Below are 24,023 nucleotides of genomic sequence, written 5' to 3' on the forward strand. Positions count from 1 at the left end.
GGTATTTTGTAATATTTTCAAGGAAAGTGTAAGATTATTGCCTTTCTAGGACTTTAAGTGCACCACAGCTGTGTTGAACAGTAATAGGATGTTATAGCAGCTGTTGTGCAGCATGTTTGAGCATGTTCACATGACCACAGCTTTGTGTTTACCCGTGAAGACCCAGGTTAAAAATGGTCTCCTGCAACCATTGTTTGTCTTAGATGTGGCAGTGGGGTAGCCCAGTGGTTATAGTGTTCACTGGTCATGCTGAAGACTGAGGTTTGAGTCCCCATTTGGGTACATTGTGTTAAGCCCATTTTGGGTATTTCCTGACACAAGACTTGCCATTCTACTAAATGTTACATTGTTGTTGCCATGAATTCACTGTGCAGTTTTGTTTTGTTTGTGATTAACGCCACACGCAATATTTTCGCATTCTAGATGAAAGACTTCTAATAGAACAAAAACTCAAATTAAATATTTTATTCAGAAAATATGTATATGAAATATCAGCTTGTGCAAAAACTTATTGGTTTTGGGTGATAAGCATTTCTTGAAGACAAGATATAACATTAATGACAAAATACAAGGACAATTCCCATGACACCATGAAGTATAAATCCATGAAAGACAGGTGAGCATTCAGGAAGAAAAAGGTTCAAACAAACAAGTGAAATAGTGCAATGATTATGACACTGTTGAAAGACAGATGGCCAAACAGGTTCAGTATTAAACAGTAAACATTTGTACACATATATGAAAAATGACATATTCAAAAAGGTGAACATGGTATTACCCAACATCACACCACACCACCTCGCCAACCTTCATAGCCCATTGAAGAGTCCAAGCTCTAGCAAATTCAGTTCAGTTAAGCCCACTATCATGGTCTTCTAGCATGTCCAAGGGTCACAACTGCCCTCCTTGGATGATTGATTGAGAGAGTTGGGTTTTACGCCCCTTTCAGCAATTTTCTTCAGAAGACTGGACCACACATAGTCAGCTACCCAATTCATTGCAGGCTACACATCACAGTCACAGTGGGGTTTACATCAATCATGAATCCCTTCAAAGATAAGCTTTAGATCCTCAGAAATTATTCCTGAATCCTCCTTCAAAGACAAGCATTGCTCACTGGGGATTACAAATCCCCTCAAAAACAAGCATTGAGCACTGTGGGTTAACACCATCTTGAGGCCCGTAAAAAGCTAGCAAGGGCAATGGGGATTCACATCATTCTTGAATCACTTCAAAGACAAGCATTAGGCAGTCGGTGGTTACATAATTCCTGAAACCCTTCAAAGACAAGCATTAGGCAGTTGGTGGTTACATCATTCCTGAAACCCTTCAAAGACAAGCATTAGGCAGTCGGTGGTTACATCATTCCTGAAACCCTTCAAAGACAAGCATTAGGCAGTCGGTGGTTACATCATTCCTGAAACCCTTCAAAGACAAGCATTAGGCAGTCGGTGGTTACATCATTCCTGAAACCCTTCAAAGACAAGCATTAGGCAGTCGGTGGTTACATAATTCCTGAAACCCTTCAAAGACAAGCATTAGGCAGTCGGTGGTTACATAATTCCTGAAACCCTTCAAAGACAAGCATTAGGCAGTCGGTGGTTACATAATTCCTGAAACCCTTCAAAGACAAGCATTAGGCAGTCGGTGGTTACATAATTCCTGAAACCCTTCAAAGACAAGCATTAGGCAGTCGGTGGTTACATCATTCCTGAAACCCTTCAAAGACAAGCATTAGGCAGTCGGTGGTTACATAATTCCTGAAACCCTTCAAAGACAAGCATTAGGCAGTCGGTGGTTACATAATTCCTGAAACCCTTCAAAGACAAGCATTACGCAGTCGGTGGTTACATAATTCCTGAAACCCTTCAAAGACAAGCATTAGGCAGTCGGTGGTTACATAATTCCTGAAACCCTTCAAAGACAAGCATTAGGCAGTCGGTGGTTACATAATTCCTGAAACCCTTCAAAGACAAGCATTAGGCAGTCGGTGGTTACATCATTCCTGAAACCCTTCAAAGACAAGCATTAGGCAGTCGGTGGTTACATAATTCCTGAAACCCTTCAAAGACAAGCATTAGGCAGTCGGTGGTTACATAATTCCTGAAACCCTTCAAAGACAAGCATTAGGCAGTCGGTGGTTACATAATTCCTGAAACCCTTCAAAGACAAGCATTAGGCAGTCGGTGGTTACATAATTCCTGAAACCCTTCAAAGACAAGCATTAGACAGTCGGTGGTTACATAATTCCTGAAACCCTTCAAAGACAAGCATTAGGCAGTCGGTGGTTACATAATTCCTGAAACCCTTCAAAGACAAGCATTAGACAGTCGGTGGTTACATAATTCCTGAAACCCTTCAAAGACAAGCATTAGGCAGTCGGTGGTTACATAATTCCTGAAACCCTTCAAAGACAAGCATTAGGCAGTCGGTGGTTACATCATTCCTGAAACCCTTCAAATAAAAGTATTAGGCACTGGGGATTTACATAAATCCTGAATCCCCTTATAGACATGCATTGGGTACTGTGAACCTACGTCATTCAAGAATCCACAGACCGATAATCACTGTGCAGTTAGAGATAGGGTACTATGTCAAACCTGAATCCCCTCCAAGACAAACATTAGGAATTTGGCAACTATATCAATCATGAATCCACTTGGAGATTAGCACTGGAGATCTATATCAACCCTGAATTAACAAACAGACAAGCCTTTGGTAAAGGGAACTTGAACTTCCTCAGAGACTAGCAATGGGCACTTGGAAAGTACATCAAACCTTGAAAGCCCTCAAAGTTCTAGAACTGAGGAGCTACTAACATCCTTCATCCCTTCAGACACAAGCATCCTGGGGATGTATATCAATCATGAATTCCCCTCCGAGCTGAGTTGAGGGTAACAAACAGTCACTGCACCCCTTCCCACATCCCCAAACAGACACTGAAATCAAAGGGCAGGTCTGTGGATTAACATCAATGCTGACCTCATGACCCAGGACTGGGCCATACATATTTCCAGGTGTGTACAGAACCTTCAGCAGTGTAAAGCATCCAGAGCCCGCAGTAGTGAAAAGTACACAAAACCTTCATCAGTGAAAAGCACCAAGAATCTTCAGTAGTGAAAAGCACCAAGGGCCTTCAGCAGTGAAGGCACAAAGAACCTTCAGCAACTGGACCTTTAACTGAAATAGCACCTCTATTTTCAATTCATTATAACCACACACACTTCAACCTAAATCTATTACATGTGGCAGAACAAGCAAATCACAATATAAACATTGTACTATGACTATAGAAGCAAAAACATACTACAAACAAAAAGTATGGGAACACCCTAAAATTTGATAGTCATATATAAACTTAAATGTGAAGTGGTCGTTTATATTCTAAGGTTAATACATTTTTTTAAGGTTTTTAAAGTGCTCCTTAAACAACATGTTAGAACTTGCAGTTAAGCAACTGATTCAATACTTGTTGAGTTTGAGTGAAATGAAACATGGTCAGATACAGCAAAAAACAACGGTACTGAACACATAACAACACCTTGTTTGATTCACATGCCCAAACACAACACACTAGTGAATGTGGAACACAGACATCCTATGCAGCTTGTAGTTACTGGACACTAGCAGTTGTGAATCGGTTCTGAAGATCATAGAGCACAACATATTGGTCATCTGCCATTGATGACCAGAGTTACAGAGCTGGTCTGTCCTGTACTCCACCAATGGCCTGGAACCAGTTTCTCAGTTTGTGAGTGACAGAGGGAGATACTTGAAGATGTCGAACACTTCTTACGGATTCACCAACCTGTAACCATGCATTGGCCCTACTGTCTTGGGCACTTAACGGCCTGCACTGTGACATTCCAAAGAAGTTGCGAGGCTTCAACACTGCATGCAGCTTCTTTTAAAGGAAACATTGACACATGCTGCTTGGGAAGACTGTCTTCAACATGCACTAGTCTGTGTTGTCTTGGTTTTTGAATCAAACACAGTGCTGGTGTGTTTCTGCACCCTTGTTTTTTCACTGTTTTTGACAATGTTTCATTTCACTCAAACTCAACAAGCACTGAACTAATTGCTTCACTGCATGTTCCAACATGTTGTTTAAAAAGCCCATTAAGCACACAAAAGGTTGGATCTACCTTTGAGTATAATTGACCACTCCACGTATTATCTGAACATGCTTACCTAACATTGATACGCTAATTTCTCTCAAAATATATATCTGCATATATAAATATTACTGACTTGCTACACCGACCACGTGAGAGTTTTAAGGGCAAGGCGTGTCCAACTACGCACTGCATCAAGTTCACCATCATGCACTGCACGTGCACTAGCCTACATCTGCTCTCTCTTTCACAAACCAAATGGGTTTGCTCATTGCCTTGCACTGCCAACTTCTCGTAAACATTTTCTCTGCACTGGTCCAACTTATCCTTGTTTGCCAGCAGATGTGAAGTGGTCATGTCAGATCAAACACAATACCATACAACCAGCAGCATAAATATTATAATATAATATAATAATATCAGCATAATATCAAAGTATTCCGCAAAACCAGATGCATACTTCAGTGTTCGTGGTAGGTTTTGTACGAGCGCGTACAGAAATACAATGACAACTATGTAATCTCTTGCATGTGAAATTTCCATTACAAACCTGAACCATTTCAGGATTTATTGGTTTTTTCAGTTCCTGTTTTAAAGTACTTTTAAAAATACAGTTGATCAGAATCTATACATCCAAAACATGCACACAAAATATTGTTTGCATGTTTTTTGCATAAAAAATGCAGGTTTCTGCGTTAATGTGAACACTGATATTTCCAACAAAAATATAACCATACACAAGTATTTTATGTCACACTGAAAAAATTATAAAAACACACCACCAACACTGACAGCACATTCATGAGGCTACACCTGAAAAGTTCCCTTATGCATATTCACAAAAGTGTTAAAATAACCAAGTAGTGAGACAAGATTAGCACTGTCTGGATTAATCAACTGATATCAGGGGAAGACAAAAATTTGCACCTACCACCAAAGGTTTCTGACATAATAAAAAATTCAAATCCACACAGCAAACTGCGGCACCCTCAAACATACGGATTCTTTCGTGAATCAATATGAGGGCAGTTATTACAAAAGTATAGAAAACTGCCTCAAAAAACAACAGTTCCTTTTAGAAATTGTACTGTACTACTCTCTGTTGTAATAAATCTCTAAAGTATCTTACATTATTATCTAAAGAAAATAAAAAAAGCCATGTATATGTTGCCGGCACCCGTATTTCTGCTTCCTTCAGTCCTGTGGCTGCCTTTAAACAATCAAACAATTAGTAATTATTATACAGGTGCTGTTGGATAAAGTGATCTGAGCACTAAGGTGAACTGAGCATAACTCAACATAGACTCACAACCTTTGAAGCACAAAGTCTGCTATGTAGAACAGCACCCTACCTTTTACAGGTTTAGAATGAGGCAGTTGTGATATAACTTTTGAGGTAATTGGGCAGAGGAAGATATTGAACATTTCTAGCTGCACATGCAAGTTGATTCAAGATAGTAACTTTGCAAAAGTGTCTTAGAGATCTTATCCTTAGCTTTTCGAACAGTTGCACAATTCCGAATGCAAAGTCTACTTCCTTAGGCTTGTTGGAGTACATGAGAAGAGGCAGGAACCGCTGCTGGACTGTCATCATGGCACGATGAAGATGCTCCATGTCCATTAGGCAACCGATCAGCTCCACCACATTCAAAGATGTCTGTTTCTCTACAGCTGCCACCAGTGGGTAGCACCCATTCATACCTGGATGGTCAAAGTTGGCGCCATACAAACTAAAGAGGTGAATAAATTTGTGTTTCATTTTCTTATCTTCTATATCATTGAGATGGTTCAGGATGAAGTAGGTGAAGATCGTAAGGTCTGAACATCGACTGGGAAAATTGGGGTTGGTTCCGTGGGACAGCAATAGCTCCACTGCCTTGTATACAAGCTGTGGACTATTCCAGAGGGTGGTTTGGGTGTATGGAAGAGAGCTGTACTGCAGTAGGACTTCCATGACTGATTCATTGAATGCTGCTTTGGTCGTCACTTTGTTTGGGTTTGTGCCCTTTTCCAGAAGCAGTTCTAGACAAGTGATAAGATCACTCTGATAGGTGCTCATAGAGTAATTATCCCCCACGGAGTTGGGCTTTGAGGAAGTCATTTCTCTGATTGCATTTGATGCTTTCTTCCAGTACCGCATCACATCAGTTCGACTGATGCCAATTTCCTCAGCCAAAATATGAAGCGCCGACTTACCATTTTTGTCAGTGATGTGTACATTGATGCCGAACTGTATCAACAGCTTTGTGTTTGCAATGTAGTTGTATGGGTGGAGTTTGGATCTGTATAGGATGTGGAGACAGCCTTTAGATTCTGTTAGAGCATTGACTGATGCTCCACATTCTAGAAGGTGGTGGATTGTGTCAGTATCTCCATTCCATACAGCCACATGAAGCGGTGTCTTACCGTTCTTGTCACTAATGCTGATGACGTCACGGAAAGAATTCTTCAGAAGCAAGGCAACCAAAGGTCCACATCCTATAGAACATGCCTTGTGAAGCATGGAGGATGGTTCTCGTACACCAGCATACAGAAACCTCAGAGCTAGGCACTGAATGATGATGTTATTCAAAAAATAAAAGGCAAAATCAACATGTCCACCTGAAACACAGAACTCGAATGGCTTCCCTCGCCTGCTCTCAGTCATAGGCAAGGTATAGTACTTGTTGGCAGGCTCGGATTCCCCAGCCCTCACAGTTATAGACACATAGGCAACTTCATTCAGTGCAAAGGAGCTGGGTTTTTCCAACAGATACTTCATACTACCAATACATCCCACCATGCAAGCAAGATGTAGGGGTGGGTTGAAGATCACAGCATTGTCATCATCTTGATCAGAGGATTGATCTTCTTTGGTATTATCTGGTTTATCAGGAGGACTGGTACTTCCAGCTCCTGGTGAGGTGTTTGGTCTCTGGTCATCTGTTGAAACCAAAACCAATTGATTAGAGGCATCTGCAACTAATGAGGATGTGTTTGGTATCTGTTCTTGACTCGAGCTTGAAGCCTCATCTTTGCACGCTTCTGCAACTGTATTGGGTACCTGCCTGGCTGCATCTCCAGAATCCTGTAAATCCTCAGATATTTGGTGTCTGCTGCAGACACACAAGGTTTCAATAGTGTCATGAACAATCTGTTTCTTATACAAAGATCTGTCAGACAGGAAGAAGGGGCAAATTGTTCCAAGAGACTGGACAAGATCAGCTCGTTTATACAAGATGGCAATTTGGAATAAGTTGACGGCCAGACGTGGATGCCGCCATTTTGTCAGATCTTCCAGTGACATGCCGCTGCTGTGGAAGGTTGCCATGACATCAACATCACTCACACCACTGACGATGGCCTCGGAGATCATTTCCATGGAGATGCATTCTACAGGTTCCATCATGATAGCTGGTGCTGGAAAATAGATGAAATCAACGTGTAAACTGACGTGAATCACACAGAGTAAATCAGACAATTAGCGACTGTATAGGTACTTCTGGCAGTCCCTAACAACTGATGACAGGCCCTTTAAAATGTATTCACCTATTGAATAGGATGTTCTGCTTCTAGTGTGATTGAGAATGGTATTGCTTTTAGTAATATTCCTGGGAGCACTTTACTTATATTGGTAGGTACTATTGTCATACCTACTGCTGGTTGTTGTATATTGGAATCTAATTAACCCTGCTAACCCTAACCTTCTCTCCAATCCTGTGCAGAAAACAGAGCTCCTGACATGGCAGATACTTGAGTATTTTAAACCATAAAAATCACATATCCTCATTTAATTATAAATCTGGGAGACCAAAAAATGCAAAAGAATCATCTAGATCCCAATATGACCATAACATTAATGACTGTACATTACTCAATTAACTAACCTGGCTTGCATATGATTCGTCGTGGTGCCCAAACTCTAAAACAGCATTAGCTAATGGTAAGCGATGCTTCTACAAACATATACCGATACGATTATATTTGAAGTCGCTGTCCAGGGTTACTCTAATAGTCACATGTTGATTATTTAGAAATGGCTGCCAAATGTTTGGCAATATGACAATTACTAAAAACTTCTAGTCTGTTGAGATGCATTTATATTGTTATATATAGAAGAGTTAAGTACCCAGTATGGATAAGAAACTCGGTGTGAATGTACTGAATTCTTTTAAATAGTGGGCGTGTACAAAATGCTAGTTACTCCTAAAAAAATGCAATTACACATATGTAAACAGACATGGGAGTAAATACATTATTCATCTGGAGCTTTGAGAAAACACATTTCATGGTATAAGAAAATCTATCCTATTCCAGCAATATCATGGCTGGGGACCCCAGAAATGGGCTTCACACATGGTACCCATGTGGGGAATATAATTTGGGTCTTCAGTGTGTCGAGCAAGCACTTTAAAGGGGCACTGATGCGGAGCGAAAAATGTTTCTCGCCAACGGTCTAATTACGAAACCAAACCGCAATTTGGTCAGCGCCCGCTCCTTCGACCGTGACGGACAAAGGAACTGGGCTCCTGTCCATATTAGCAGATTTTTTTCACCTAAACAGTCAGGAGGCCGGATGCCCATTATATGCCATTTGTTTAAAAATATCCATGGTATTCCTTGTCCGATCGTAACCAAATATCCCAGCAGTGTAGTACTTTTAGGATGCTTGGATGGTATAGTTACTGATCCAATTTTATCCTATTTCTGCGTTTTTAACCTCGATATTTAATCATGTTACATCAAAATATGATGTCTACGGGCACGTAGCAAGCCTTTTGTTTCAGTACGGAAGATTGCAAAGCTTTATATTTCGGTAGTTTTGAGTGTTGGTTGAGCTGTGATAGCAAATATCATACGTAAATTTTGGTAGCTATGGTAGCTACAATGGTTTCTTATTTATGATAATAAAAACACACAGTTGATTTATTTGAATTCGTAAACAAAAAACGATGGCTTTGCCTTTGGTAGAGAAATCTGAAAATTTTCTTACGTAAAAAAACCCTTATTTCACCTATTTATCAAAGTACACAGCAAATGCCAGTGTGTATTCCTTATGTAACGAAATTCCGTTGGTATCCTCAAAACAGTTTCGGACATAAGTGTTTTCAGGCTGCATGCGACACAGAGATTACACCTTCCTTGCTGTAACCCGCGCTTGATGGTGTAAATACACGTGTTATTTGTCATCATTCCCCGGATGGTCAATTAATGATTTTTTATCAGGTATAATTAGTAGTAACACCACTTTTACTCAACAAAGATTCCCATTTGGCATTTCTCCTGTCTGGAGTAAATACTCAACATTATAAATTAAGGTCTGTAATGGCAAATGTATTGTATGTTATGTAATGTGGGCATGTAAGTGATGCAAGAGGTTTTATCAGCTGAGTTACAAAAGCAAACATCGATCAAAGGATTAACCGATAACACACTGATTGATTAATTACTTTTATCTTCTAGCGGATTTGTCAAAAGGCAGAGTGTGTAGATGACTACACCCTGTCGTAAAGTGTGAGTGCAAAAACAACATCCTCCCTTCAAAGAATTAACCACCCTTGCGTTGATTGATTGATTGCTCATTATTGGTTAACTAAATTACTTAGAATAGTGGACATCATACAATTAGTTGCCAGGTGTGCTATCTTGGGAGACCAATGAGAGGTTTATCTTGTTTTCACCATCGAAAGACGTGATACGATGTGTTACTTTTTCGCAAATGAGACAGTTGTAAGACACGCGACACAGAGCAGGATGATTTACCAGCTGCAGATGAATGGAATACGATTTCTTTTACGTGAATATTGATGGATACACCCCTGAATAAGGTAGTAGCCTGACATTGTTGCTATAAAATTAGTCTTTTTTACATTCATTATTTGCATTTTGTTTTAATTTATTTATTGTAGCATTCAGCAGAAAATGTATGACAGAAAACACACACTAGATCGCGTATGTGTGTGAAATAGGATCCACATTGGCAATCTATACAATGTATAAATGTTGCTGTTATGTTAGATATTTACTATGAGTATAAGCAGATCGTGTGTTCTTTTGTTAATTTTCAGAATCATACAAATATGACAATAAACTAATTAGGGTTATGAGACAAAATATAGAGACGTACATTGGCTTCGTTATTTTTCCGTCCTAATAGTTTTTTACCATTTCTACCACTGGCAGATGATTAACCTTCAAAGTGTTTCATTTGTTTTCATAATACATTTGTAATGAAGTAAAAAATGACTTCACCTCAGTTGATCTGTCTATAATTAAACTATCAGTTGCGCCTACGGACTGCGCAGCAGAGGTCACGAACCAGTCACGAATTCTGGGATATCATCCGGGTACTCGCGGGAGAAAAACAATAACAAAAGTTTACACCAGTCCACGGAAATTGCTCCGCATTAGTGCCCCTTTAACCACTAGGCAACCCCACCATCACCTGATCAGGGATAAATATATTCAGCATATTTCTGCATAGGTCATGACTACATGTCATAATATTAACTGTTTGTACCAACCACCTCTGAAAAAACTGTTGACAGTGTATGCAATAACTTAAGGCCCGTCCGACCAACTCAAAAGATGCTAGATTTGTGATGGACGGTCAAAATTTACAGCTGGGCAGCCCAGTGGTCTGGCCACAATTACAAACTGGCATGCATACCTCACCCTAAATATACATTCAATAAACTAGAACATACGTAAAAAAAATCAGTGAACTTATTTCAGTACTGGAATATTACACCGCATTTCATCTGGACACGCTCTACAATAAAATTTAGGGGCGGATTTAGTCTTTCCCACTTAGTTATATTGGCATAATTGTCCATCAGTGAAACTGAGTATTTTCACGTTTTGTAAGCAACAAATGTCGGACCATTGTCACATGAAATTTCATTATTGATTTTTGATCTGCAGGTCAGCTGAGTTCTTGTTTCGAAAGAACATTCTCTGTTGTCGTTTATAAACATGTACCTTCACGGGTTTTCACACCGAAACATGGCAAGCAAAACATTTATAAAAATTACTGATAATACGAAGAAACTACTGAAGATTAAACCTCTAACCATAGGATCACTCAGACAGAGGCACTCGGTAGATACGGTAGATAGTGACTTGCTTGAGGGAAAGCGCTTGATGACAGGTGGATGAGCTTCTATTGGGTTAGACAGAGTTGTCCCCCTTAGCCTATCCACTTGCGTGATAATAACACAACGAATGAGATTCTCAACTTGATAGGAACAAACAATTTAACATTGTGCTTTATTAACATATATTTTCGGCCCATATTTTCTACCGTAGTGTTCTCGTCCAGACAGTCACGTATAGTCTTCCTGTGAGCGGATTCGATGTATCCGATCGCACAATATAGGGTAATACGAAAATGTATGTAAGCGAAATGAAGGATTCAAGAATGTTAATTAGTTTTCAATATTGATCACAGTACGAGGCATTATATCGCCTTAGGTTGTTGTAATAAAGCAAAAGTGTTTATGAACATGGTGGGGATGACTACACAATAAAAGAATGTCCCTTTCAACAATATTATACCCCACTAGTACTTTTTGATCAACCCGATGTAAAGGGACGCAATCCAGAATCGTGTTTGTGTTTGTATGCTCAAAATGCAAATATTGGTAAGAATCGCGCTATTGGACTGTTACGGGCGCTTTAATGTATTGCAAATGGTGGTGGTGGTGATGGTTACGTTTTCACGTTCTTGTTTTGCTCTTGATCGTTTTTCTCGACGCCTGCACGAATGCTTTAGGCATTCGGCAGTGAAATCGTCCGAAGTTCTTAAAACACTGGCGAGAGTTGAACAAAGATGCTGAAAAGAGGTCTCACACGTGCCTTCGCTTAAGCCGTCGTTTCATAATTCATCATCACTCAGTTTGCTCAACGATTCTTTCTATCGATTCCTTTGTATTTCCAACATTCCTTATTCATTTGACCCCTTTGCAATGATTACGATGTCATGCAGTAGATCTTCATGCAGCAAAGATGACAGGGTCCTGTTGAATGCTGTACAGTGCGATCTTAGCGTCACCCAAGTCGTAACAAACACATGTTTGTTATGGTTGCCCGCCCATAACCTACGCGTGAAATATATTCTGTTTGTTATGATTATTTCAAGGGGTCAGGGGTTGAGGTTTACGTTGTAGATATAGTATTGTGTTACCATTATACTGGCGTCTCCTATTCTCGCGGTACTTACTGATATCAGCTGAAAAAATAATACAATCAGTTCTTTTCTTATGTATGCTTGTTGTTTTTAAATGAAGGGATTCCCACTCTAACATCTGCATCTATCAACGGCTTGATCCATCAGGTGTATTATCGCACTTGAGCTCGATGAAAAACGTGGTTGTCCGCCGCTGACTTTTCGAGGTGTATTCCCATTCTCGCGGCACAACAAGAAAGTAATGTTATAAGGTGTAAGGAAGGGGAATCTTATCGGAAAGGGTGGGGAAAAGTTACGATTTTTCCAAGTTGGTTAAAACTCATGAATCTTGGTTACATTGCAAAATTTTGATCATTCACAGAATTGGACCACTTACTAGTTACCAGTTAGTGATGTAAACAACTGTTAAGTATCATGCATCGGCGATCTCAGCAGAAAATGTGTTTACCACGAGAACAGGAAACCTGCGAGAATAGGAGACAGCCCTATACATAGTGCCATTTAGAAAGTGGTCAAATTTAACATGTCATATTTGGGATTACACTTTGTTAGTAAAGTACAAATTCTAGTACTTGTTTGGTTTAGTTCCATCCAGTATTTGAACCGCACCAGGATTCAGGCACAGTGAATAAATAGATGATACAGTTTTCAGATTCATTCTTTATTCTTCTAATGGACAAAATAATTTTTCTCAATATGATTTTTTTGTCCCCAACCAGTTTGCACCTCATTTAATAATGGTTGCTGCTGAGTGTCTATATATACTGGACATGTGTAGTCAGAGATATATGTATATGTTGAAATTATGAATAATAATCTATTTATTCATTAACAAACTGATGAAATATCAATCATAAATATGCCAATATCCCTAACTTATTTTGTCTAGTATATTTTCTCTGCCCTAATGTTACATCTCATTAACTGTTTCAGATACATTAGGATCATTCAGACATATATTTGAAGGAGGTGGACAGCATCAATAATGGAGTTTCCTGGCATGCCCCCTTCATTCCCTCGGCCAGATGGAATACAAGGGGAGATAATCCCTCCCCCTCCCATGAACCCCAACATGATGGGAGGTGAAGGTTACCAGGACAACATGGAGCATATGTACCCCCACCCTGGTGGAGAGAGGTCAGAGTACACTCACCATCACAGTGTATTCATGGATGGGGGCAGTCCGTATGGGGTCTCATGCATGACCTTTGACACACAGGAACTACTTTGGGCAGGGACACAGAGTGTAAGTATGATTTTGGTCTTTTGGTTTTGATGAAGAATAATGTGTCACAATCTGATCCACAGGGATAAATCTAGGAATATTTTTTGGTGGATCATTGCCCAACCTGGTTCAATTTTAGTGGGCCTCAGTGCTTGATCATGTTGATAAGAGGGTCCCAGTGCCCTACAAGACTTATTTTAGGAGTCCATATTCAGATTTGGGTGTTTGGAGTTTTCAACTAAAGGTATTTAGGTAATTGTATCTTAATGAGCTGTTTTATAAGCTCATAATTTTTTCTGAGACAAGATTATTCACGATCATGAACAAAAATCAAAACTGTAAGATACCAAATGAAAGAGTTTAGAATCACATGCTTTCACTCTCTATCTGTCTTTCTGTCTCTCACTCCCTCATTCTCTTGAAGGTGAAGAGGATGTAAAAGTTCACTCTACCAGGGGCTGCCTCCTTGAACGTTTACTGCCAAAACAGTTATCATGTGACTTGCCATACTTGTCACTCTCTCTTCCATCTGCTCGGGCAAGCTCTGGAGTCTCATGTATGGTGCCATGTTCTCTTTACATCCAAATTAAGCCTTCAAATAGTCTATGGTTATCTTTAATCATATGTCAAAATTGTAAAAAATTATCCATGTTTTGTGACCTTAGTGTAATTTGTTTACTTTTGATAAAAACTTACAGTGACTGCAGGTACTGGCTATAAGTCCCTGATCCTCTTCCATATTATTCATCATACATTAATCCATGTTCTTCCAGCTTGCATATTAATTTATTAATTTATCAGATTTGTAATTTAATGGTTATTTGTGTTACATCTTTTGTCGTGCATTGGACTGGGTGAGGAAGTCATCTGAAGTCACTGGTGATAAACTTGCTGATAATACTAGTAACCATATGTTGTTAACTGCTGAAATTCAAAACTCAGGTGATTTAGAACTCAGGTGATTCAGGACTTAGCCATATCTAGGAAGAGGTCTGCTCCTACTGGGTCAGCGCCATTGTAGAGTTAAAGGAAGAAGTCCTTGTCATCTCTGTTGCAGGAGAAGTCTTCTCCTAGAACCTTGTTGAGGTCAACTCGTTCCCGTAAAACATTGCATCAGAGGTTGAACAAAGGCATTGTGCCTCCTGATGAAGCAGATGTATATACTGACTTTCTGATACAGATGCCTGAAGTACTAGTAAGAACATTGACACAGTCTACCTCCACAATGAGACAATCGTCCCCTGCAACCACGACAGCTGTTAGCTGTTTGAAGACCAGCCTATGAAGAAGTGTCTTTTCTCCAAAGAGGGAGCTGCATGTCAAAACCCTATGATAAAAAAAGGCGTTGGGCGAAGCATGGGCCTTTGAGAACTTGTTCCTGAGCTATCTCCATCCTCGTCCCTGATGTCCAAGACCGAAGAAGACATAAGTGAACACTCACGCATGCGAAGATCTTCACGTTTGCAAGACTCAGCCATCATTGGGGAAGGGGAAGAAGGTTCCACAAACATCGCTTGGGCTACAAGAGACTGTGAAGTCACGTCAGTGAACCCTTAATGTCCGGGGACATCAGGTATAGAAAGAAGAAGGAAATCTTCTTCGAGATCCAGTCACTTCACATCAGAATCCTGTAGCTCAGCATTGTCATGAGATGGAAATGACAGACGTTGGGACCAGCAGGAATGCTCGTGAAGGGAAGGTTTATGGAAGGAAAGTTCATGAAGGGTCAGCTCAGTGGACCTGGAACTAACTAAGAGAATTTATACAGAGAAAGAGGGTGACTATGTCTCCTGAGTTCTGAGTCTGGGATCGCAAATGGCTTGCACTTGGCTTCCCCCTCCAAGGAATTGAATGCAGTGTTCACATACAAGGTGCTGGAGGATGACTTCAGCACCCTCACAATTCCAATCATTGAACTGATCTCTAAGGTGTCAGCAAACCTCTGTACAGTGTTCGAGAAAGGAACAATTCCACTCATTGAATCTATCTTTAAGGTGTCAGCAAACCTTCATACAGTGTTGGAGAAAGGAAGTGGGTACCAGAATCAACATGACTTTGTACTTACGTTTGTACTAACACATGCAACCCAAAAATCAAACATAATTAAAACACAATTATCACTTATTCTTAACATATAATATACATTGCTGCTGGTTACAAAAACAAACAAACAAAATTGTAAGCATACAATTGTGATTCAAAAGTGCAATATTTTGTACTTGGGCTTACTTTCCTTGAAACGCAGCCCTCAGGAGACAGAACCCAGTCACAGCGGGTGTTTGTGCACTCGAGTGTAACGGTTTCCGATTGGCTGGTTCATTTGCTGATACACTGAAGGCTCATTGGTGTAAAGAATGATCTATTGGATGGGCATTTTAGAAGTATGGTGAGTCACAAGAAAGTAAGATTCTTTATGGGTAAAACTTCTTTTATTGTACTTGATATGCATCATTTCAGTATGGATTCATATACTGTTGTCAAACAAAATTATATAAAATAGAAGAAGTTGTTATCCCTAAAGAATGTATATAGAGATGTTGGGTTGTGTAAATACATATTCACCGAATTTGCGTTCGATCCAATAAAAAATCATCTCGGTAAAGATGTTGAACTACAACGTGGCTGGAAACTGTCATTCGTCCAAGTACAAAGCAGGACTTGAAGAAACTGACAAGAGTTTGCACCAATTTCCGTAAGATCCAGTCATTTGAGCAGAATGGATGTAGTTTGTTTGCAACCCACAGACATAAAAACATGTCATGTGTACAAGTATCACACCTGCCTAATTACATCGTGCGGCAGAGACAGGACTAGGGTGCATGAGTCATAAATCAATTTATTTTGTTTATGGCATATAGCCTGATAGGTGTTAAGTTCAAATTGCATGTGGTCAATGATTGAAGCTGTGTATTGCATATTGTCTATAGCAGACAGGCAGGCAGACATACAGGTGTGAATAAACCAGACACTGAGATTTCTCTGCGACAGAGGCTGCTTACCACAATCAACAAGCGTTTTTTTTTTGTGTAACGAGTAGATTATTTACTTGTTTGTGTGCACAACCAAGAATAGACTACTGCTCACGGCCTCATACTCGGTGCATGCATTCTGTTTCAAGCTCTGCGAACCTATACACCGTGCATGCATTATGGGTTCAGCACAGCTGTTGAAACCACTTTTCCCTCAGCGCTGGGGGAAATTTGGTGAATCTTTTGAACTCTGATTTCGCGGCCGTTTCCTTCATCGCGTATTTTTTTTCAACTTTATAGGTTGAATTGGCATTTTTTTTATTTGTTTCGGTATGTGCATACGTATCAGAATCTGCAAAGTGGTATTTTTCCTTGCATGTGACCTTTAATGCTATGAAATTCCTTCTGCATCACATTAACCTCTTTAGGAGAGTGCCAGACCTGGAGGAAAACTTGAAGTTGATCAACAGCTCCTGTAACAAGTCTTTTAAGGTTGAAGACAAGAGGATTGTTCAGCTCGATACCAGGACTAGAAGAATATTCTTCAACCTGGAGAGATCTCGAGTAATTAACAAGGCCTTGACATCCAGGTTCCAGAACCCCAGTACTGAAGCATCCTCGATATCTCCAGAGCATACCAGTGCCTTGAACAAGTTGCAACAATAGTTGCAGTGATATGTGTGCAATATTCATATCCTATAAGATGAGAAGATAAGATAAGATATGTAGGAGAAACCACAACTACAATGATTTGCAAGAGATTTTGAACCCTGTGAGAAGGGTATGTCCAGACTCACAGGGTGCAAAATCATATGTAAACCTGAGTAGGAGTGGTTTCTCCAACTTATCAAACGTTTTTGTGTAAAATAACTTTTAAAATAATATATAACAAACTATCTCAGTACGCCAGTGCCTAGTAATACATCTCCATGGGGTACACGGTAAAGTGAGTGTTATGACATTGGCCAACATCACAGAGGTACAGCAACAAATCCAAGTTCTCCAGAGGCAGGAAGGGTACCTTTTGTTGCTCACTCAGAAACAGCAGGAGCAAGTCTTTGAGAGGTCATACTCCCAGAAGTTCCAGAGGATCAAGATGTTGACGATGGGGTTTCTAACGACTGGACTGTTCCATCCCCAGCCATTTCTGTACAACCGTCAACAGTGGGTTAATGTCTTCAAAGGTACTGGGAATAATGGGGATTATTTGAGGACGATTGTGTCCCACGTCCTACTGCAAGAAGGCTACAGAGTGCAGCTGAAGACCATGCCACTGTTGACCCTTGTCCAGTTAGTTGTCAAATACACAGAAGAGGAGGCGATCAACATAACACCATCTGACGCTCGGTTTCTGCCCCCAAATTTTCCTGCTACTGATGAAGAACTCCAAAGAGAAGTTCTGGGTGATATACAACATGACGAGATTCAACCATGGATAGGGGGCAGTTGTCCGGGGGACAGTTAACCAAGACCCACGACGCCCATGGTTATTTACGTGAATGACCAAGCCCATTGTCACCTATCTGCATCATCATTAGGGTCTACCCACTGTCATCTACCTGGACGATGGGATACAAGTTCGTCAAGAAGCCAGTCAACTCAGATGGCAACTATTCTCGGCGTCATTATTGAAGGGTCAAATGGTACATAGTTCATTGAAAGATGATGCACTTACAAATATTGAAATAATTCAGCACATTGTGTTTATTGTGTTAGCAAGTGGGACACATGAAAGTAAGTGATCCTAATCAAGTTCATGAAGTAGGTTTGTGGAATTGCATCCCAAAAGAGCCCTCCTGAGTCCTGCAAGATCCACTGGTGCTGGATGGCATCTGTAAACATGACAGCCTGGTTCATCCCACGCATGCTCAATAGGGTTGAGGTCTGGTGAACACGCTGGCCATTCCAGACGCTCTACATGCTGTTCCTGAAGGAATTCCGTCACCAGTCTTGCCCTGTGTGGCCTAGCATTATCATCTTGCCATGTGGAGGGTCAACCATAGAAACCATGCATTGCCTGTAAGAAAGGTACTGCAAGAGGAGCCAAAATCTCATCCCGATAGTGCTGTCCTGTCAGATTACCTTCAATGACGTGTAGTGCTGTTCAACCAGTGGACGTAATCCCTGCCCAGACCATGACTGACCCCCTGCCAAATCGGTTGTGTGTGACTACAGTTGCATCTGTAATTCTTTCTCCATTACGAAGGTAAATCCTCTACCTACCATCATGGAAGCTCAAGTTGAACCGACTTTCATCAGTGAATAAAACTGAAGACAACTGACGTTGATTCCACCATGACGTCTACCCCATCTCAAACGCACCTGCCTATAGCGTGGTGTCACTGGTGGGCGAACTGTAGGCTGCCTACACTGAAGTCCTGACGCCCTTAGTCTTCGATGAACTGTGCTCCCGTGTATCCTTACATTGTTAACATTGAAATGTTCTGTCTGGAGATCAGCAGAGTTGAGGAACCTGTTACATAACACAGTATTAACCAAGTGTCTGTCCTGACGAGCTGTGGTGACTCTGGGACGACCTGGACGTCGTGCATATTCCACAGTCCCATTAGCTCTAAATCGTTGCCAAAGTCTACCAATTACACTCTGACTCGCATTGAATCTATAAGCCATCTCTCGCTGTGTTTGACCAGTTTCCAAGAACGCTACAGCTTGACCTCTTTCAACAGGTTTAAAAAAAATCTCATAATGAGGGCCAAATTCAACCATCAACTGACCAGATAACAGCAACAAAACAATGCGTACCGACATGTAATCATTTACACATTTCACACATGTCTTGAAAAGCACATTCAACCCATGCACGTTGCATTGCAGGTTGCTTTCCATGTTAATGAAATTAACCAAGAAGGCACAATTGTGATATGAACTTATTGGCATTAAACATGACAAAAACCTCATTATTATGACCTGGTGTCTTTGTCCAAGCTGTGAAAAAAAGTTATGAAACATTGGATATTACACTTGAAGCATTATTATAAGTGAGTTATCGCTTTCATCAAACAGTATTTATATTGGCTTGACCATTCAATAATGATGCCGAGTATTCATTTCACCATCAAACTCCTCACACAACTGGGATGGCTGGTAAACTTGATGAAGTCAGAGTGGGAACCAAAACGAGATCTTCAGTTCCTGGAAATAAGGTTCATCACAAAATTGTTTGGAGCATATTTGACATGGAAATTGTTTTTTATCTCTGCAATTTGAAATGCTTGACTATATAATGCAAGTGTTTTGATACAACTAGACCTATTCTATTATAGCAACATTGCTAATTATATACAGCCAACAAAAGGATCAAAAACACATGATGTCACGTCTGGCGAGACTTTGAGATTACTTCGATTGCATTGATGGGTTAGTGGTAGAAAATGCATGACATGCATGGGAATCTATCAGTTTATGGAATAAATGGTCTTGTCTAAAGGTAGGCTGAATGATATTAAAAGATTGTACTTACTTTTTCTTCACGAAATATTTTACCATTGTCTGATCGAAAACCCAGTACATCAGAATACTTACTTTCCCGTGCTTATTTGTTTCTGTTGCTGTTTACAGGGCCATGTGACCTCGTACTACGGATCAGACATGCAGAAATACACCTCATTCCACGTCCATGCAGCCAATGACATACGCCAGATACTGACCATGGAGAATGGCATCCTGTCTCTCACTAAGAACAGCATGCGGCTCTCAGTGCGTCGCGGCTTCTCCATCATGAATTACATGTAAGTCCAGATTAGCAGACACATCTTGAGTTAGGTATTTATCAATGTGTCAAATAAGACAGTCTGACTGCCCAAGGGGGGCTAGATTTTTGTTGGATGGACTGAATATACAGTTAGCCAGTTCATTGTTCTGGTGAAAAGTTTAGACAACATGATCCATAAATCTGAATAAGTCCATGAGATAATAAGTATCAGATTTCTTTTTTTTTTCGAAAATTGCATTTCTTTTGCAGTTCAGTATATTTTGGTATTGAAAGAACACAGATTTCAGGTGGAAAACAGGATGATGAGCAGATGACTACTGTGATTGAATGACTGTTGCAGTTCTTGCAAGGAATTTTATGAGGAAAGATCAAATGACCTTTTCAGACCCAGAATAATGTCGTGATGTGGATGTTAGGTGTTAGACACACACATACTGAGGAAAAAATAGGGATCACATGAAGGCACAAGTGTTCCCTTATTTTCTTCCATGTTTCTTCACAAGCTGTGTGATACAAAGCTTGTGAAGAAACCAGGACAATTTTATAGGAACACTTCTGCTTTCATGTGAGCCCTTATTTTTTCTCTGAGCATATTATATCTTTATGCTGTAAACCCAGTTAATGTGTTTTGTGTTTAATGGCCACTGGCAACTTGTCATGTGTGACTTGTGTTTGACAGAGGTGATGGCAATCTTCAGGACATGCAGTGTATATGTTTTGTGTTAACTGGCCACTGGCAACTTGTCATGTGTGACTTGTGTTTGACAGAGGTGATGGCAATCTTCAGGACATGCAGTGTATATGTTTTATGTTAACTGGCCACTGGCAACTTGTCATGTGTGACTTGTGTTTGACAGAGGTGATGGGAATCTTCAGGACATGCAGTGTATGATGGCCACCGGCCCTCATTCTGTGCTCATGGGGGGACACCAGACCAAGGTCATTGAGGTTGACCTCAACAAGGGCATAGAAGTAAACCAGGTAATGTTAAGGAACAGAAGTATTTAAAATTTAAAATTGGGTTCATAAGGGATACAGTGTTATTAAGAATAAAAGTAATGTGGAGAATGTGAAAAGAAAGAAATGTTTCAAAGTTTCCCACTTGACCACAAAACCAAGAAGTGGACAATAATTAGTGCCCCTGTCGGTACTGTTTTTTCAAAAATATTTTTAAGTCACTGCAATTGGTTACAGTTCAGCAGGATATATGAGTAGAATAGTATGTTAAAAATTGCATTAAAAAGACAGACAGTACAATGTATTTCATTTTGAGAATATCTAGATTAGACAACTGAAATGCTACATAGGTAAAACAGATAATGTGAAATACTAATTTCTAGTTACAGGACTGTATCTAGGCCATTCCATTTTTTGTAAAAATGTCCCATATTGTCCTTTTTCTCATCTGTATATTTCTCAGTTTCATAAACGTCCTTTAATAATTTTCTGTACATTGTGAAGCTATGTTTGCATCCTTTTTAATTCATAATGAAAATGTGACACTTTGCCCATAGTATCATGTGGTTGAGTAAATGGTTTTCGCTGCAGCCCTGTCTGTACTTCACTGGTCCGAAATAACTTTTGTAGATTTACTTAAAAAATTCACTGACCAGCAGGGCCTGTTACCCAAAGCTCTTGTAAGCCTGTGACTTTCCTAATAGCTTTCCTACCTCTTATACTGTAATACTGACGATAACCGCAGCACTGCAAACATTCAGTTGTACTGATGAATTTTTACTAGCCAGGGACTACAGGACCAGCATAAACTTTATACACCGATGTGTCCTTTTTCAGTTTGAAGTGAAGGAGCCTGGGTGTGCCATTTTCCGTCACTCCAACAAATACATATGTGCTGGTGACACAAGCGGACGAGTGAGTATGGGGATTAGGGGTTGGGGGCACAGTCACAATCATTGAACAAAGGGATGATGTGGGGGGTAGTTTATCGATGAGACATAGGCGATGATATGAGAGGAGTTTCTTATTGTGTTCAGTATATTTACATACAGTATCTCATAACTGAGATAAGTAAATGTCGTCAAGTAGATTTGACATCATTATGTGTCGGCATGGTGAGCACAGGTAGAAAGAAGAGGCAGTGTATACATATTGGAAGAAGGCAACGCAATGCTTGTCATACAATACAGCAGACATACAGATATGAATTATACTATACACCTTTCACTGTTGACTGTTTCATTGCAGGTAACTTTGTATGACCCCCAGTCAATGAAGGCTGAGCATGTTTTGGAAGCTCACTCTGGAACGCTGTCAGACTTTGATCTCCATGATCACCTCCTCGTCACCTGTGGCTTCTCAAACAGGTGCACTTATTATGCTTATCTCCTCTCTTTGAAGTTCCCTTCTTTGAAACGGACATACAATCACAGTCACCCACAGGAGACCTCCCTCTTTCCTGCCAATATCGGTCACATGAATTGCCATGCTTGTCACTCTCTCTTTCATCACTTCCATTTAGGTGTGTCATATGACGCCACGTTTCTATAAATAGCCCTCTCCTGTGCCATCTGTAATTTTCTGGATGGTAATCTCCAGACTCATTGGTCCCTTGCAGTATATGCATGCGAAAATGCAGTGGCTCCCATTCAGATGTTGTTCAACCCAACGTTTCCTTAAATACTCCTAACCTGTGTCATGATTATTTCAGGATGGGTAACCTCCAGGCTGATCGATTTCTGAAGGTGTATGACATGAGAGTGATGCGGGCAGTTGCCCCTATACAAGTGTCATTCGACCCCACATTTCTTCGTTTCATCCCCAACTATTCAAACAAGTTGGCAGTGGTGTCACAAGTCGGTCATTTCCAGCTTGTTGATCCAAACAACACCATGTCCAACTCAAGCATGTTTTACCAGGTCAACACAGGTGGCGCTGTACTCACCAGCTTTGATATCTCCTCCACATGTAACGTCCTTTCATTTGGAGACTCATCTGGTAAGTAGCTCTGTGTCTTATTATATCATGTTTATTTGGCTCTCAGTCTTTTTTCAAATGCCAGCATTACAATGATTGTGAATGTTGAAAATCCTTTGCTTGTGTTTTGATAGCTGAAACATGAAGACTTGCCTTGTTCCAATTTGGATCTGCATCAGGAGATAGTTGTATTACTTGTAAGTGGTTGCTATACTGGAAATATTCATGAATACCACTGTTTCAGGGTACATTCATTTGTATACGAACAGGGACCATCCCACTTTCAACGCCTACTCACAACCAACAGAATTTCCTGATCCTGTAAGTACTTGATTCTCTCCCTTGTCTGGGATCGGTTTCAGTTAAATGTCTATTTGTGATGTGATGTGGATTTTCATATACCTGCTCAGAGACAAACAAATATGATCACAGATTCCCATTAAATATCAGTACAAACTGCAAGATTGAATGACATGTTTTGTGAGGGGGCATTAGTCTGATTGAAGCATTGTGATAAAGACTCCTTGTGACATCGGTGAGCATTGTCAGCCATCTAACTTGCTCAACAACTGTAATTTCCACAAAAAGGATGTCGGACAACATGTAGTCTATGAAGGTGTAATCCCAAGTTTAACAATATGTTACATTTCACCAGTCTATAAATGGAATTGGGCAATCATAGCTTTTGGCCGTAGGAGCCGCTCCAATTTTCACTTATCAGAGATGTACTTTACAAAGAAAGTGTCGTATAACATGTGTTACATATCATGATGGCTTTTGTAGAGGTGACTTGTAATTCACCCAAGTGAAGGGATATGTTCAGCAATGTTGCATTGAATACTGTGTAAGGATTTAAAGGTATATCGCTCATTGTTATCAT

At 40.2% G+C, this 24,023-nt stretch overlaps 2 protein-coding genes across 3 annotated transcripts in view; one reads left to right on the plus strand and one right to left on the minus strand.

Moving 5' to 3' along the window:
- Positions 1–2,390: 2,390 nt before the first annotated feature.
- Positions 2,391–11,508, minus strand: LOC137255817 (uncharacterized). 2 transcript variants are annotated; one of them, XM_067793372.1, is made up of 2 exons: positions 11,398–11,508; positions 2,391–7,514 (listed from the first exon to the last, which is right to left on the minus strand). In XM_067793372.1, the coding sequence occupies exon 2, from the start codon at positions 7,501–7,503 to the stop codon at positions 5,479–5,481; it is 2,025 nt and encodes a 674-aa protein (XP_067649473.1). In that variant the 5' UTR covers positions 7,504–7,514; positions 11,398–11,508; the 3' UTR covers positions 2,391–5,478. The 2 variants fall into 2 exon arrangements, with proteins under 2 accessions (XP_067649473.1, XP_067649472.1); XM_067793371.1 differs by lacking the exon at positions 11,398–11,508 and adding an exon at positions 11,168–11,225 and having other exon boundaries at positions 5,479–7,514.
- Positions 11,509–11,657: 149 nt separating this feature from the next.
- The window catches only part of LOC137256565 (PAN2-PAN3 deadenylation complex catalytic subunit PAN2-like), a 42,163-nt gene continuing 29,797 nt past the window's right edge, over positions 11,658–24,023 (plus strand). The window contains exons 1-8 of the mRNA XM_067794427.1: positions 11,658–11,737; positions 13,216–13,528; positions 20,056–20,225; positions 21,067–21,190; positions 22,004–22,081; positions 22,415–22,533; positions 22,878–23,164; positions 23,388–23,464. Of these exons, the coding sequence (XP_067650528.1) occupies positions 13,268–13,528; positions 20,056–20,225; positions 21,067–21,190; positions 22,004–22,081; positions 22,415–22,533; positions 22,878–23,164; positions 23,388–23,464 (1,116 nt within the window). The 5' untranslated portion in view covers positions 11,658–11,737; positions 13,216–13,267. The remainder of the gene's footprint in view (positions 11,738–13,215; positions 13,529–20,055; positions 20,226–21,066; positions 21,191–22,003; positions 22,082–22,414; positions 22,534–22,877; positions 23,165–23,387; positions 23,465–24,023) is intronic.

The sequence above is a fragment of the Haliotis asinina genome, chromosome 11 (genome assembly GCF_037392515.1).
Source record: "Haliotis asinina isolate JCU_RB_2024 chromosome 11, JCU_Hal_asi_v2, whole genome shotgun sequence".
NCBI classification, from domain to species: domain Eukaryota; kingdom Metazoa; phylum Mollusca; class Gastropoda; order Lepetellida; family Haliotidae; genus Haliotis; species Haliotis asinina.

What these genes read in the sequence shown, in the direction of transcription:
- LOC137255817 (XM_067793372.1), bottom strand. Translation starts at nt 7,503, where the DNA reads ATGATGGAACCTGTAGAATGCATCTCCATGGAAATGATCTCCGAGGCC.